Source organism: Chelon labrosus (assembly GCF_963514085.1).
Source record: "Chelon labrosus genome assembly, chromosome: 6".
NCBI lineage: Eukaryota > Metazoa > Chordata > Actinopteri > Mugiliformes > Mugilidae > Chelon > Chelon labrosus.
Window position 1 is genome coordinate 25662248 of NC_140342.1, and position 16168 is coordinate 25678415.

General features: G+C 41.1%; 2 protein-coding genes across 2 annotated transcripts; both read left to right on the forward strand.

The window, feature by feature from the left end:
• The first annotated feature begins 548 nt into the window (after positions 1-548).
• Positions 549-9546, forward strand: LOC311488901 (uncharacterized protein). The gene is made up of 3 exons (XM_084545763.1): positions 549-836; positions 1071-2869; positions 7412-9546. Exons 2-3 carry the CDS (start codon positions 1218-1220, stop codon positions 9075-9077), a joined length of 3318 nt encoding a protein of 1105 aa, XP_084401889.1. The 5' UTR covers positions 549-836; positions 1071-1217; the 3' UTR covers positions 9078-9546.
• A 3799-nt stretch (positions 9547-13345) lies between these two features.
• LOC311489313 (tripartite motif-containing protein 16-like) lies at positions 13346-14968 on the forward strand (the record flags this gene model as incomplete). Its single annotated transcript, XM_084546338.1, has 2 exons — positions 13346-14668; positions 14782-14968. 2 exons carry the CDS (start codon positions 13346-13348, stop codon positions 14893-14895), a joined length of 1437 nt encoding a protein of 478 aa, XP_084402464.1. The 3' UTR covers positions 14896-14968.
• Positions 14969-16168: the final 1200 nt, after the last annotated feature.

A 16168-nucleotide genomic window follows, 5' to 3' on the forward strand; every position in this document is an offset into this window, starting at 1 on the left:
GGGAAATCTTTGGATTTAGTCGATCTACATTTCAACCCTCACCTATGGTGAGATCTGGTCAGGATTTCTACTGGGGGTCTCCACTTGGAGGTTTACTGGGTTCAGCCAGCTGGGAGGATACATTGACCCAGAATTAACTGGATGGATTACATATCTCCACTGGGATAACTTTGGGATTCGTTGTGAGTGACTAGAATGTGCTGCTTGAGAGACGGATATCTGGAATACCGTACTTAGACTTTTACCACCGATTTCAGATGAGAAGATGAACATGGATGGTGGGAATATCATCAAACTATCATTACTTATTTGATGACAGATAATACTCTGTTGTAGTTTGTCAGCTGGTGAACTAATAAAAGGGAAACTGAAATGAATCTGAGGAAGAATTAGAAAAACATGGAACCAAATCGGGAACATATTTCATAGCTGAATGATTAAATCTATAAAAATGGGGAGCAGGATTTAACTCAGGCTTCACATTTTTTGGTCTTTGTTTCAACTTGAGTTTGTCTTCCTGTTTTATTTTGTAATGTGTTGTCTCTGTGTATTTCAGTCAGTTTTATTTCCTGCTCATCAGCCTTTGTGTATATATAGTCTTATCTCTTCCTCTGTCTTTGTCAGTTCGTTTCACCACCTGTTTTCCTTCCTGTTACTCGTGTGTGTTTCCAACATCTGCAAATCTCCTAGTGTCTCCTTGCTCAGTGTGTTTTTTTGATCTTTTAATTTTTTCGATTCTTCTGGTGACTGATTTCTTCAGATGGATTATCTTTTGTTGGACTAATTCTTGGACTAACCTGTGTAAACACAGTGGAGCCTTCTGTTTCTCACTTCTAGTAAGTTTTATTAATGTTGACTTTTTAGTTACTCATCCTGCAATAGTTTCTGTGTTTCTTACATTTGGATCCTCTTTTAAACTAAAACACTACAACATTAGACTTCATTGTCAATAAGGAAAAAAACGTTAATTCACAGTGTTGCTTATTGTCTTGGAATGAATCAAAGCCTGATAAACCTCATTCCTCTTCATCCACTCTGTCCACATTTTTCTATGTTGTCCCTACCTTCAGATCTGCAAGTTGACGATGGGTGTGATCAACATGTGGTGACGTATAACAGCTGAAAGCTTGAAACACTTGATGTTTAAATCACAACTTGAACTAGTTTAAGATCTGAGAAACAGAAATTCATTTGACTCACTGACACTGAGGACAGGGATGGCTCAGAAAGGAGTTGAGTTGGATCGAGAAACAATCAGCTGTTCCATCTGTCTGGATCTACTGAAGGATCCAGTGACTATTCCCTGTGGACACAGCTACTGCATGAACTGTATTAAAAGCCACTTTGATGAAGAGGACAATAAGAAAATCCACAGATGTCCTCAGTGCAGACAACTCTTCACGCCGAGGCCTGTCCTGGTGAAAAACACCATGTTAGCAGTTTTAGTGGAGCAGCTGAAGAAGACTGGACTCCAAGCTGCTCCTGCTGATCACTGCTATGCTGGACCTGAAGATGTGGCCTGTGATTTCTGCACTGGAAGAAAACTGAAAGCCTTCAAGTCCTGTTTATTCTGTCTGGCATCCTACTGTGAGAAACACCTTGAACCTCACTATAAGTCACCTACATTTAAACAACACAAGCTGGTGGATACCTCCAAGAAGCTCCAGGAGAACATCTGCTCTCGTCATATTGAAGTGATGAATATGTTCTGTCGTACTGATCAGCAGAGTATCTGTTATCTCTGCTCTGTGGATGAACATAAAGGCCACGACACAACCTCAGCTGCAGCAGAAAGGACTGAGAGACAGAGAGAGGTGGAGTTCAGACGACAAAACATCCAGCAGATGATCCAGGACAAAGAGAAAGATGTGAAGCTGCTTCAACAGGAGCTGAAGGCCATCGCTCACTCTGCTGATAAAACAGTGACGGACAGTCAGGAGATCTTCACTGAGATGATCCGTCTCATCCAGGAAAGAAGCTCTGATGTGGAGCAGCAGGTCAGATCCCAGCAGGAAACTGAAGAGAGTCGAGTCAAAGAGGTTCAGGAGAAGCTGGAGCAGGAGATCACTGAGCTGAAGAGGGAAGACGCTGAGCTGAAGCAGCTCTCAGACACAGAGGATCACAACCAGTTTCTACACAGCTACCCCTCACTGTCACCACTCAGTCAATCTACACACTCATCCAGCATCAATATCCGTCCTCTGAGGAACTTTGAGGATGTGAAATCAGATGTGACAGAGCTCAGAAACATACTACAGGACATTCTGAGAGAGACAAGGACAAACATCTCACTGACAGTGACTGAAGTGGATGTTTTACTGCCACAACCAGAGCCAAAGACCAGAGATGAATTCTTAAAGTATTCTTGTGAAATCACACTGGATCCAAACACAGCACACACATATCTGGTACTGTCTGAGAGGAACAGAAAAGTAGCATTTAAGGACCAACAACAGTCTTATCCTGATCATCCAGACAGATTCACTGATTGTTCTCAGGTCCTGAGTAGAGAGAGTCTGAGAGGACGTTGTTACTGGGAGGTGGAGTGGAGAGGGATTGTTGGTGTAGCAGTCACATACAAGAATATCAGCAGAGCAGGGAGACAAAGTGGATTTGGGTTAAATGACAAATCTTGGACATTAGATTGTTACAGTTCTACATTTGTGTACAACAACATCCAGACTCCTGTCTCAGGTCCTCCTTCCTCCAGAGTAGGAGTGTACCTGGATCACAGAGCAGGTATTCTGTCCTTCTACAGCGTCTCTGAAACCATGACTCTCCTCCACAGAGTCCAGACCACATTCACTCAGCCGCTCTGTGCTGGACTCTGGATTGGCTTTGGATCCACTATTGAGTTAATTAAAGGGAAGTAGACAGAGGTAACTTCAGGACCAGAGAGTTAAATTCTGTGTTTCTCTTCATCAACTTGTTTTCTCTCCATGTTTGTTACTGAGAGTTCATTGTTGTGGTGTTTCTGCACAGAGATCAGCTGTCAGTCAAACATTATGGCTGCTACCTTGACATGTTTAATAGTTGTTCTCTTGATGTTTCATCACTTTCTTTAGGTGGAGCTCTTTCCTGTGTCTGTTTAGCCGTGGAGGATATCACTGCTCATGATGACCTTTATTTCCATGATAATGTAAACTTCTCTGAGCTCTAAATGTCTGCTGAATATTTGTAGTAATGTATTTGTGTCTTCTTGTTCCTCTTCCACTTCATTGCAGAGGAATCAGCAGACCTTCCTTTATCATTGATATGTTGTTGATCACTTTTTACAGAAAGAAATCTATGGTTACATTTACATCTATTAGTTTTTCAGACTATACATTCAAATCTACATATACATGAGGTACTATGAGGTTTATTAAAACTGTAATTATCATGGTGATTGTTCATTCTTTTCCTGGATTAAACATGTTGATTGTGTGGTTGAAATTAATCTGTACATGAAATAATTTGATGTTTGAACAATGTGTTGATTTAAATATTAAATAAAAGAGTTTTTCTTTAAATATGAATTATTCTCTGTGGTTTTCATTCCAGGATTTCTCTCACAGCTGATGGAGAAAATGTCAAACTAATATGAGAGTTTATCTGAGACAGTTTTCCTCATGAAACTCCTCAAAGTACAGAGTTCATGTTTGTTTGTTTGTTTTTTACGACTAAAGGCTTAAAAAGTGTAAAATGAACCAGAAAGAAGTGATTAGTTGAAGAGTCAGGGGGTTTTCTGCTCCACAGCATCTTGGCATCAAGTTTAAGCGACTGTATGTCTGTAAACACTGACCAATATGAAGGCTGCAAACTCTCAGAGGGAGTAGAAAGGTTTCCACCTGATGAGAAAATACAGCAGCCTGTTGTAGAAGTGAACCACCGTCACATCATTCCAGCAGCATTTCTATAGCTCTGCCTCAGGAGACCCTACAGCAGTCTTTGGGACACTTTAACCTCTGATATCCAGCTGTGGATTAAGAATGGAGGAGTCACGTTTATACTCCTCATGAATTAAACATTTATGAAAGCTTCCCATAGCCATCGCTTCATGCTATTGTCACGGGACAGAAATGTGGCTTTTAGCATGACCGTATTGTTTTGACTTTGTTTTATTGACTTTTAACATTGCATGCTTTTACTTGTGTTGTTTTTAACCATTTTATTTATTATGTTTTTAACTGCATGCGTGTGATTTTAACTTCTGCCCGTGAATAGGGTTGCCAACTCCCTGGAAAAAAAATAAGGGACACCTCATGGCAGGTCCGGCCGACCCGATTGCCTTCACCCTTCCTGGCGTGGTGAATCTTTTTAGCCCCTTTTTTTGTGAGTCAAACAATTTTTTTAACTATTTGACTCAAACCTGAATTGAATTAGATGCATATTTTTGAGTGACATGAACACATGGAAAACTAATTATTATCCAGCAATTCCCTTTAATACAAAATAACAAAATTCACTGAATAAAATAAGTATCTCTTTTAAACAGAAACCTGTCCTGCTTAACTTAAAATAAATTAATAATAAAACAATAGATATAAAGCAGAACATTCATCCAGTAATAGTGCTAATTTGGCTGGTAAGTTTCTGAAATTACCAGCCAATCAGAATTGCCACATTTTTTCCCGTGCAAAAAGACACATTATGAGAGCAACTGAATTCATTTGATCATTTCATTAACTAAAGCTTTAAATTAATCTTACAATGAAGTTGGGAATGTATATCCATCCTGTGCGGGTTCCCATAGAAACTGCGCTCAGCGTCCCGCGAAATAGATGGTCAAGTGCCTCATTTATCACTGGCCGGTATTAATTGTATGTATTATTTATCTATTTAATGTACTCATCTATTAGTTGTACTTGAAAAAAATAATTATATCTTTGTCCATAAAATGCTGCTGACATCCATTGCACTTGCTACTTTCCCATATTAAAAATAAAAAGTTCTTTACATACCATATCTGCCTCTGGCGTTGCCTGGTGGACTACAAATTGGTCTAGGGTTCCCCTAGTTTTGTTGTCCCTTATGCTTCGCATGTGCCCACCACTGGAAGCATGTTGCTTTAGATCAGTCAGTCCACCATGGGCTATGGAAAAAGTGCGCCGGCACACTGTGCAGTGCGCTTTATAGAGGTTATCGCGCACTTTTCCCACCCAGGTGTTATCTTTTTCCCAATCCTCTCTGTATTTCTGCATTCTTTTCTGCTTTTTTCTTGGAGTACAAATCGCATTGTTGCTTGAACTTGGTGTACTGCCCCTTAAATCAGTGTCGGCGTCTATGTCACTAGGCGCGTTCGACTTCGTGCAGATCTGAGCAGATCTGACTTGACGTGATGCATGCTGGGTAGAACAAGTTCATTTTAACCAATCATATTCGAGATCTATGAGCATGACAACCCAGCATGCATCACGTCAAGTCAGATCTGCACAGATCTGCATGAAGTCGAACGCGCCTACTGTCACCCATGCTGCTTTGTTGTCTTCCGCTATCTTCTCCGCGAGCGACAGTACCTCAACCAATGGGAGGAGCGTATTCTGTATCGTCATACTCGTGTGTGAATGTGCTGTCAGCTCATTGGTCACAGAGAAGGACAGGGCCTGGGAACAAGTTTACCGTAAATTTTCATATAAAGTGTCCTGTTATTCATTTTCCATTGGCATTTTACTGACTATTTTTTGACTCTCACAGTAATACGGGACAAAGTGCGTCCCTTTTCGGCTCAATACGGGACGGGTGCTTTTATTTCTAAATACGGGACGATTCCGTTTTTAAAGGGACGGTTGGCAACCCTATCCATGACTACCCCCCACCCACTCTTTCCCCCCTCAGTTGGGATTTCTAGAATTATCTATGTGTTAAGTGTTTGTGCCCTACATAGCTGCACTGCTAATATATGTTAACTATTAGCCGACTAATGACTTAGCCGGCGGCTAGCCTTCCAGCATAGCTCATGTATGTTAGCAAGCTAGCAGGGCTAGCCGCGAGCTAATTCGCGGGGCCAGACTCGGACCCGCGACGGCTAGCCGCGAGCTAACCCTCGTTGCAGGCTAAACCGTGGAGCTAGCCGCGAGCTAACGGTCTAATCCGCGGGAGTCGCCACGAGTTAACATCAAACTCACACCCATCCACTCATTTTGTTGCCGGCCTAGAGCCTAGCAGACAGAATTAGGGCAGACAGCACGCACACTTTTCAACTGGACGTCAGCATCATCGGCACAGTCAAAATTTCCGCAGGAATTTTCTAGTTTTTTTTATTTTTGTTTTAGGTTCTTTTAATAAACCTTTATTTTTAGTATAGGCTACCGGCTCAGACTGGTTTTCCGTCCTCTCTCTCCTCTGGTCACTGTCAGCGTGCTCTCCCCCGATTAAATCACCAGTACCTGTGCTTCCCCTTCCCTTCAATAATATAACCTTTTCTTCATCTCATCATTTCCACTTCTCATCCCCCCTTTCCCCTTGTGACACTATCTTCTTTAAAGCTTCTTTGAATTAAATTAAATCTATTTTATACATATATTTCTCCAGGTTTATAACGTGTCAGTGGAGCTCTGTCGCCTCCTAGTGGTTGTGCAGTTTATGACAACCTGTCTTACCTGACAGATCTATAATCTATTTACCAGTTCTATTTATGTGCTGATTACAAATAACATGTAGGGAGATTAAAGTGAAGTTTCAAATTCAACTTGTTTTTAGAAGAGACCCAGGGTGGACTTTACTTGGACTTCTCTCAGGAGTTATGTGTGTTTGAATGAGTATGAAAACAGTTTATTCACTAAGATAATAGTAAAAAAAACGCAAATCTACTATATTAGGAGTTTATTAGAAACTGTGCTTTAGTGAAACGTGTGGTGCTTCTTAAAAGCTCCAGCAGTCAGATCATGTTGAGCAGCTGGTGTCCAGTGAGATGAAATGTGAACAACACATGATCCTCCAGTGACTGTTTAAAGACGTAAACCTCTAACCTCTGGATGAATTCCAGTTTGCATGCAGCCTTGTGTTGGTAGTGAACTACAAATGAACGCAAAGCAAATCTGTTTACATAAGAATTTAATGTGCTGACTACGGATTGGTCTGGTCTGACACTGAATTCAAAAAGTGTTCATACCTTGTTGGGCTTTGTATGAGCAAATATGGGTATTAGCTATATATAATTACAGGGCACCACCATATTGGCAACATTCACTTCTGTGCAACATTAAACTGGCCAGATTATGATTTTAAAAGCATTCATTACACAGCATACACAGCAGCTCCACTCTGTCCACGTACTTCCTGTTTCCCTCCCCTTTAGATCTGCACTACATGTGGTGAAGTGTAAGAGCTGACTGGACCCATTCACTGTAGAAACACATGACATTTAGATCAGAGCTCAAACTAGTTTCACTTCTAAGCAAGAGGAAGTTACTGAGTCACTGACACCGAGAACTGAAATGGCGGAGAAAGGAGTTGAGCTGGATCAAGAAACAATTACCTGTTCCATCTGTCTGGATCTACTGAAGGATCCAGTGACTATTCCCTGTGGACACAGATACTGCATGAACTGTATTAAAAGCTGCTTTGATGAAGAGAACAAGAAGAAAGACCACAGATGTCCTGACTGCAGACAATTCTTCACAGCGAGGCCTGTCCTGGTGAAAAGCACCATGTTAGCAGTTTTAGTGGAGCAGCTGAAGAAGACTGGACTCCAAGCTGCTCCTGCTGATCACTGCTATGCTGGACCTGAAGATGTGGCCTGTGATGTCTGCACTGGAAGAAAACTGAAAGCCTTCAAGTCCTGTTTATTCTGTCTGGCATCTTACTGTGAGAAACACCTTCAGCCTCACTATAAGTCACCTACATTTAAACAACACAAGCTGGTGGATCCCTCCAAGAAGCTCCAGAAGAACATCTGCTCTCGTCATGGTGAGGTGATGAAGATGTTCTGTCGTACTGATCAGCAGAGAATCTGTCATCTCTGCTCTGTGATTGAACATAAAGGCCACGACACAGTCTCAGCTGCAGCAGAAAGGACTGAGAGACAGAGACAGGTGGAGGTGAGACGACAAAACATCCAGCAGATGATCCAGGACAAAGAGAAAGATGTGAAGCTGCTTCATCAGGAGCTGAAGGCCATCACTCACTCTGCTGATAAAACAGTGAAGGACAGTCAGGAGATCTTCACTGAGATGATCTGTCTCATCCAGGAAAGAAGCTCTGATGTGGAACAGCAGGTCAGATCCCAGCAGGAAACTGAAGAGAGTCGAGTCAAAGAGGTTCAGGAGAAGCTGGAGCAGGAGATCACTGAGCTGAAGAGGGAAGACGCTGAGCTAAAGCAGCTCTCAGACACAGAGGATCACAACCAGTTTCTACACAACTACCCCTCACTGTCACCACTCAGTCAATCTACACACTCATCCAGCATCAATATCCATCCTCTGAGGTACTTTGATGACGTGAAAGCAGCTGTAACAGAGCTCAGAAATATACTACAGGACATTCTGAGAGAGATAAGGACAAACATCTCACTGACAGTGACTGAAGGGGATGTTTTACTGCCACAACCAGAGCCAAAGACCAGAGATGAATTCTTAAAGTATTCATGTGAAATCACACTGGATCCAAACACAGCACACAGACAACTGGTACTGTCTGAGAGGAACAGGAAAGTGACATCAGTGTTTCAACATCAGTCTTATCCTGATAATCCAGACAGATTCAGTCCTTATTCTCAGGTCCTGAGTAGAGAGAGTCTGACTGGACGTTGTTATTGGGAGGTGGAGTGGAGAGGAATAGGAGCTGATGTAGCAGTCACATACAAGAATATCAGCAGAGCAGGAAATGAAAGTAGATTCGGACACAATGACAAATCTTGGACATTAGATTGTTTCAGTTCTACATTTGTGAACAACAATATCAAAACTCCTGTCTCTGGTCCTCCTTCCTCCAGAGTAGGAGTGTACCTGGATCACAGAGCAGGTATTCTGTCCTTCTACAGCGTCTCTAAAACCATGACTCTCTTCCACAGAGTCCAGACCACATTCACTCAGCCGCTCTATGCTGGACTTTGTATTGGTTTATCATCAAGTGCTGAGTTGATTAAAGTGAAGTAGACAGAGGTAACTTCAGGAGCAGAGAGTTTAATTCTCAATTTCTCTTCATCAACTTGTTTTCTCTCCATGTTTGTTGCTGAGAGTTCATTGTTGTGGTGTTTCTGCACAGAGATCAGCTGTCAGTCAAACATCATGGCTGCTACCTTGACATGTTTAATAGTTGTTCTCTTGATGTTTCATCACTTTCTTTAGGTGGAGCTCTTTCCTGTGTCTGTTTAGCCGTGGAGGATATCACTGCTCATGATGACTTTTATTTCCATGACAATGTAAACTTCTCTGAGCTCTAAATGTCTGCTGAATATTTGTGTTGATGTATTTGTGTCTTGTTGTTTCTCTTCCACTTCATAGCAGAGGAATCAGCAGACCTTCCTTTATCACTGATATGTTGCTGATCACTTTGTACAGAAAGAAATCTATGATTACATATATATCTATTAGTTTTTCAGACTATATATTCAAATCTACATATACATGAGGTACTATGAGGTTTATTAAAACTGTAATTATCATGATGATTGTTCATTCTTTTCCTGGATTAAACAAGTTGATTGTGTGGTTGAAATGAATCTGTATATGAAATAATTTGACATGTGAACAATGTGTTGATTTAAATATTAAATAAAACAGTTTTTATGAATTATTCTCTTTGGTCTTCATTCCAGGATTTCTCTCACAGCTGATGGAGAAAATCTCAAACTAATATGAGAGTTTATCTGAGACAGTTTTCCTCCTGAAACACCTCAAAGTACAGAGTTCATGTTTGTTTGTTTTTTACGACTAAAGATTTAAAAAGTGTAAAATGAACCGGAAAGAAGTGATTAGTTGAAGAGTCAGGGGGTTTTCTGCTCCACAGCATCTTGGCATCAAGTTTAAGTGACTGTATGTCTGTAAACTCTGACCAATATGAAGGCTGCAAACTCTCAGAGGGAGTAGAAAGGTTTCCACCTGATGAGAAAAGACAGCAGCCTGTTGTAGAATCACCGTCACATCATTCCAGCAGCATTTCTATAGTTCTGCCTCAGGAGACCCTCCAGCAGTCTTTGGGACACTTTAACCTCTGATATCCAGCTGTACATTAAGAATGGAGGTGTCACGTTTATGGGCGTCCGTCTTCAAACAGAGACGCCTTTTAGAAACATAAATAAATTCAGAAAGCTTTAGTCTCTTAAAGGTGGTGAAACATTAACTCAAGCCTCTGTGTCTTCACATTAGATTACTGTAATTCTGTCAGGTCAGAGCTCAGTATCCACTCAGGAGTTTTCAGTGTGTCTCAACTCTGCAGGTTGACCTCTTCTGAAGAACAGCAGCTGCTTGTTTCCACCAATCAGAACCCAGTATTGTTACACATCACGTCTCTGTTTCTTGTAGATGATGTGGTTCTGTTGTCTTCATCAGAGGTATGAGCTTTAATTAAAGATTTATGTTTTAAATGTTTGACTTTCATGTCGTTTCCATGTCTATCTTTCATGGTCAGACTTTGAAGTACTGACTGACTGCTGATTACCAGGTTTTTATTGTGTTAGTTTTTTAGTGTAATTGCTATAAGAGTGACATTAAGTTACGTGTTAGATTGTGTCTTAGTGTTACTGCTTTTCATCTACTTATTTATCTAAAGGAGTTTTAATTCACGCTGCTGCTCCCCCTGAATTAAACATTTTAAAAAGCTTCCTGTAGCCATAGCCTCATGCTATCTTTATTAAGCTTCTTTAAATTAAATTAAATCTATTTTTTTATACATGTTTCTCCAGGTTTATAACGTGTCAGTGGAGCACTGTCGCCTCCTAGTGGTTGTGCAGTTTATGACAACCTGTTTTACCTGACAGATCTATAATCTATAATGTATTTACCAGTTCTATTTATGTGCCGATTACAAATGACATGTAGGGAGATTAAAGTGAAGTTTCAATTTCAATGTTTTTTTTTGTTTTGTTTTGTTTTTGTTTTAGAGGAGACCAAGGGTGATCTTTACTTGGACTTCTCTCAGGCGTTTTGTGCGTTTGAATGAGTATAAAAACAGTTCATTCACCTAGATAATATAAAGAATAGCAAATCTACTATATTAGGAGTGGGTAGTGAATGACAATTGTGCTTTAGAGAAACGTGTGGTGCTTCTTAAAAGCTCCAGCAGTCAGATCATGTTGAGCAGCTGGTGTCCAGTGAGATGAAATGTAAACAACACATGATCCTCCAGTGACTGTTTAAAGACGTAAACCTCTAACCTCTGGATGAATTCCAGTTTGCATGCAGCCTTGTGTTGGTAGTGAACTACAAGTGAATGTAAAGGAAATCTGTTTACATGAGAATTTAATGTGCTGGCTATGGATTGGTCTGGTCTGACACTGAATTCAAAAAGTGTTCATACCGTGTTGGGTTTTGTAGGAGCAAATATGGTCATTAGTATAAACTACATTTCAAGCAAATTCAGTCACAAGTATTCTTCTTTTCTTCCATTTGATATTGATAATTACTGTGAAGGTTTGTCCAGCTGGTGGCCAGAACCCAAAGCAGGAGACAACGCCGCGTATAAAAGTCAGTGAAGTTGAGTTTATTCACAAAAAACTCAGCTGGGACATAAATCCCAGCACATAAAAACAAAAATCCAAAAGGCAAACAGAAGACGCTGGAAACTCCTGGAGAAACAGATAAACTCAAAACAGCTGCCTGGGCAGGACTCTGGCTCTCCCTGGGAGGAACTGGAAGCCAGAAAAACACAAAAGATAAGTCCAATGATAGCAAAAGATGAATGAAGGCACACGGCAAGAACCAGAGAAGTAGCAGAAACCATGACATGCGGAATTATCTGGCACTGGAGTGAAGTCACGGCCAGCCTTTTAAAGACGGTTGATTGATAACTGGCCGCAGCTGAGTCAGGTGCGCCACCAGTTGCTTGCCCAGGTGAGCCTAATGAGGGAGAGAGAGAGAGCAGCCGGGAAAGAAAACAAACAACACCGGCACTGGTAACCCAGGACCACAACAAATTACATTTTGTTATAATCTAAATTAATCACTGGTAAGGATTGAAGGAGTTCTACACAAAAGACGTTGGCAACATTCACTTCTGTGCAACATTAATCTGGCCGGCTTATATTTTTAAAAGCATTCATTTAAAAGCCAATGAATAGAAACTAAATATATACAGTGCCACTTAAAAGGTAAAGTAGTAAAAATGGTTGAAAACATCAGCAGAAGTCCTGACAGTAGACAAAGAGAACCCCATCATCAGAACGCCCAACAACCATGGTGTGATAGACAAAGACACTGCTCTCCAAAAAGAACATTTCTGTGCACGTGCAGTTTGATCCAGATCATGTGGACAAGTCAGAAGACTATTGTTTCGTGGACAGATGAGACCAAAGTAGAACAGTTTGGTTTAAATGAGAGGCGTCATGTTTGGAGATGAATCAACACTGCATCCCAGCATCAGAACCTCATCCCTCCATGAAACATGGGGGTTGTAAAGTCCTGGTTTCGGCCTGTTCTGCTGTTTATTTATCCCCATACGTGGGATTAATAAACATGTCTTATCTTATCTTATCTTATCTTATCTTATCTGATTGACTAATGAATTGTGAATTCTACCCGTGAATCCTAAAAGAAAATGTCAGGACATCTGTCCATGAGCTGAATGTGAAGAGAAACTGGGCCATGCAGTAAGACAATGGTTAAAGGAGAACAAGATTAATGTTTAGGAACGGCCAAGTCAAAGTTTTGACCTTAATCCAACAGAAATGTTGAGGAAGGACCTGAAGCAGTTCATGTGAAGAAACCCACCAACATCTCAGAACTGAAGTGGTTCTGTTCTGAGGAATGGGCTAAAATTCCTCCTAGCTGCTGTAGACCACTGATCCTGTTCTCTAAAACTCTAATATAATAAAAAGAGACGTGTGTAATGAACGTGTAGTTACACATGGTCTCTTTTATTATATTAGTGTAACTAACGTTTAGTTACACATGGTCTCTTTTTATTATATTAGATTTTTAGAGAACAGGAAACTGGAAACACAATCTCTGAACACAGACATTCAAAGAAGAACTCATCATCAGAGTCTGAACGCCCTCATTCTACTTCCTGCTCTCACCCACAGCAGCTCCACTCTGTCAGTGTGCTTCCTGGTTATCTCCACTTTAGATCTGCACAACATGTGGTGAAGTGTAAGAGCTGACTGGCCCCATTCACTGTAGAAACACATGACATTTAGATCAGAGCTCAGACTACTTTCACTTCTAAGCAAGAGGAAGTTACAGAGTCACTGACACCAAGAGCTGAAATGGCGGAGAAAGGAGTTGAGATGGATCGAGAAACAATTACCTGTTCCATCTGTCTGGATCTACTGAAGGATCCGGTGACTATTCCCTGTGGACACAGCTACTGCATGAACTGTATTAAAAGCCGCTTTGATGACGAGGACAAGAAGAAAGACCACAGATGTCCTGAGTGCAGACAACTCTTCACAACGAGGCCTGTCCTGGTGAAAAACACCATGTTAGCAGTTTTAGTGGAGCAGCTGAAGAAGACTGGACTCCAAGCTGCTCCTGCTGATCACTGCTATGCTGGACCTGAAGATGTGGCTTGTGATGTCTGCACTGGAAGAAAACTGAAAGCCTTCAAGTCCTGTTCAGTCTGTCTGGCATCTTACTGTGAGAAACACCTTCAACCTCACTATAAGTCACCTACATTTAAACAACACAAGCTGGTGGATCCCTCCAAGAAGCTCCAGGAGAACATCTGCTCTCGTCATGGTGAGGTGATGAAGATGTTCTGTCGTACAGATCAGCAGAGTATCTGTTATCTCTGCCCTGTGGATGAACATAAAGGCCATGACACAGTCTCAGCTGCAGCAGAAAGGACTGAGAGACAGAGAGAGGTGGAGGTGAGACGACAAAACATCCAGAAGATGATCCAGGACAAAGAGAAAGATGTGAAGCTGCTTCAACAGGAGCTGAAGTCCATCGCTCACTCTGCTGATAAAACAGTGAAGGACAGTCAGGAGATCTTCACTGAGATGATCCGTGTCATCCAGGAAAGAAGCTCTGATGTGGAGCAGCAGGTCAGATCCCAGCAGGAAACTGAAGAGAGTCGAGTCAAAGAGGTTCAGGAGAAGCTGGAGCAGGAGATCACTGAGCTGAAGAGGGAAGACGCTGAGCTGAAGCAGCTCTCAGACACAGAGGATCACAACCAGTTTCTACACAACTACCCCTCACTGTCACCACTCAGTCAATCTACACACTCATCCAGCATCAATGTCCATCCTCTGAGGGACTTTGATGACGTGAAAGCAGCTGTGACAGAGCTCAGAAAGAAACTACAGGACATTCTGAGAGAGACAAGGACAAATATCTCACTGACAGTGACTGAAGTGGATGTTTTACTGCCACAACCAGAGCCAAAGACCAGAGATGAATTCTTAAAGTATTCATGTGAAATCACACTGGATCCAAACACAGCAGATAGATATCTGGTACTGTCTGGGAGGAACAGAAAAGTAACATCAGTGATTAAACAACAGTCTTATCCTGATCATCCAGACAGATTCACTGATTGTGTTCAGGTCCTGAGTAAAGAGAGTCTGACTGGACGTTGTTACTGGGAGGTGGAGTGGAGTGGAAGAGTTAGTGTAGCAGTCACATACAAGAATATCAGCAGAGCAGGAAATAAAAGTAGATTTGGATGCAATGACAAATCTTGGCGATTAGATTGTTACAGGTCTACATTTGTGTACAAACAAAACAAAACTCCCATCTCAGGTCGTCCTTCCTCCAGAGTAGGAGTGTACCTGGATCACAGAGCAGGTATTCTGTCCTTCTACAGCGTCTCTAAAACCATGACTCTCCTCCACAGAGTCCAGACCACATTCACTCAGCCACTCTATGCTGGACTCTGGATTGATGTTTGTTTTGATGGTTTGTATTTTGTTGAATCAAGTGCTGAGTTGATTAAAGTGAAGTAGACAGAGGTAACTTCAGGACCAGAGAGTTAAATTCTGTGTTTCTCTTCATCAACTTGTTTTCTCTCCATGTTTGTTGCTGAGAGTTCATTGTTGTGGTGTTTCTGCACAGAGATCAGCTGTCAGTCAAACATTATGGCTGCTACCTTGACATGTTTAATAGTTGTTCTCTTGATGTTTCATCACTTTCTTTAGGTGGAGCTCTTTCCTGTGTCTGTTTAGCCGTGGAGAATATCACTGCTCATGATGACTTTTATTTCCATGACAATGTAAACTTCTCTGAGCTCTAAATGTCTGCTGAATATTTGTATTGATGTATTTGTGTCTTCTTGTTTCTCTTCCACTTCATAGCAGAGGAATCAGCAGACCTTCCTTTATCACTGATATGTTGTTGATCACTTTGTACAGAAAGAAATCTATGATTATATTTACATCTATCAGTTTTCAGACTATGTATTCAAATCTACATATACATGACGTACTATGAGGTTTATTAAAACTGTAATTATCATGATGGTTGTTCATTATTTTCCCGGATTGAACAAGTTGATTGTCTGGTTGAAATTAATCTGTATATGAAATAATTTTATGTGTCAACAATGTGTTGATTTAAATATTAAATAAAACAGTTTTTCATTAAATATGAATTATTCTCTTTGGTCTTCATTCCAGGATTTCTGTCACAGCTGATGGAGATAATGTCAAACTAATATGAGAGTTTATCTGAGACAGTTTTCCTCCCCAAACACCTCAAAGTACAGAGTTCATGTTTGTTAGGTTTAAAAAGTGTAAAATGAACCAGAAAGAAGTGATTAGTTGAAGAGTCAGAGGGTTTTCTGCTCCACAGCATCTTGGCATCAAGTTTAAGTGACTGTATGTCTGTAAACACTGACCAATATGAAGGCTGCAAACTCTCAGAGGGAGTAGAAAGGTTTCCACCTGATTAGAAAAGACAGCAGCCTGTTGTAGAATCACTGTCACATCATTCCAGCAACATTTCTATAGCTCTGCCTCAGGAGACCCTCCAGCAGTCTTTGGGACACTTTAACCTCTGATATCCAGCTGTACATTAAGAATGGAGGTGTCACGTTTATGGACGTCCGTCTTCGAGCAGAGACGCCTTTTAGAAACATAAATAAAGTCAGA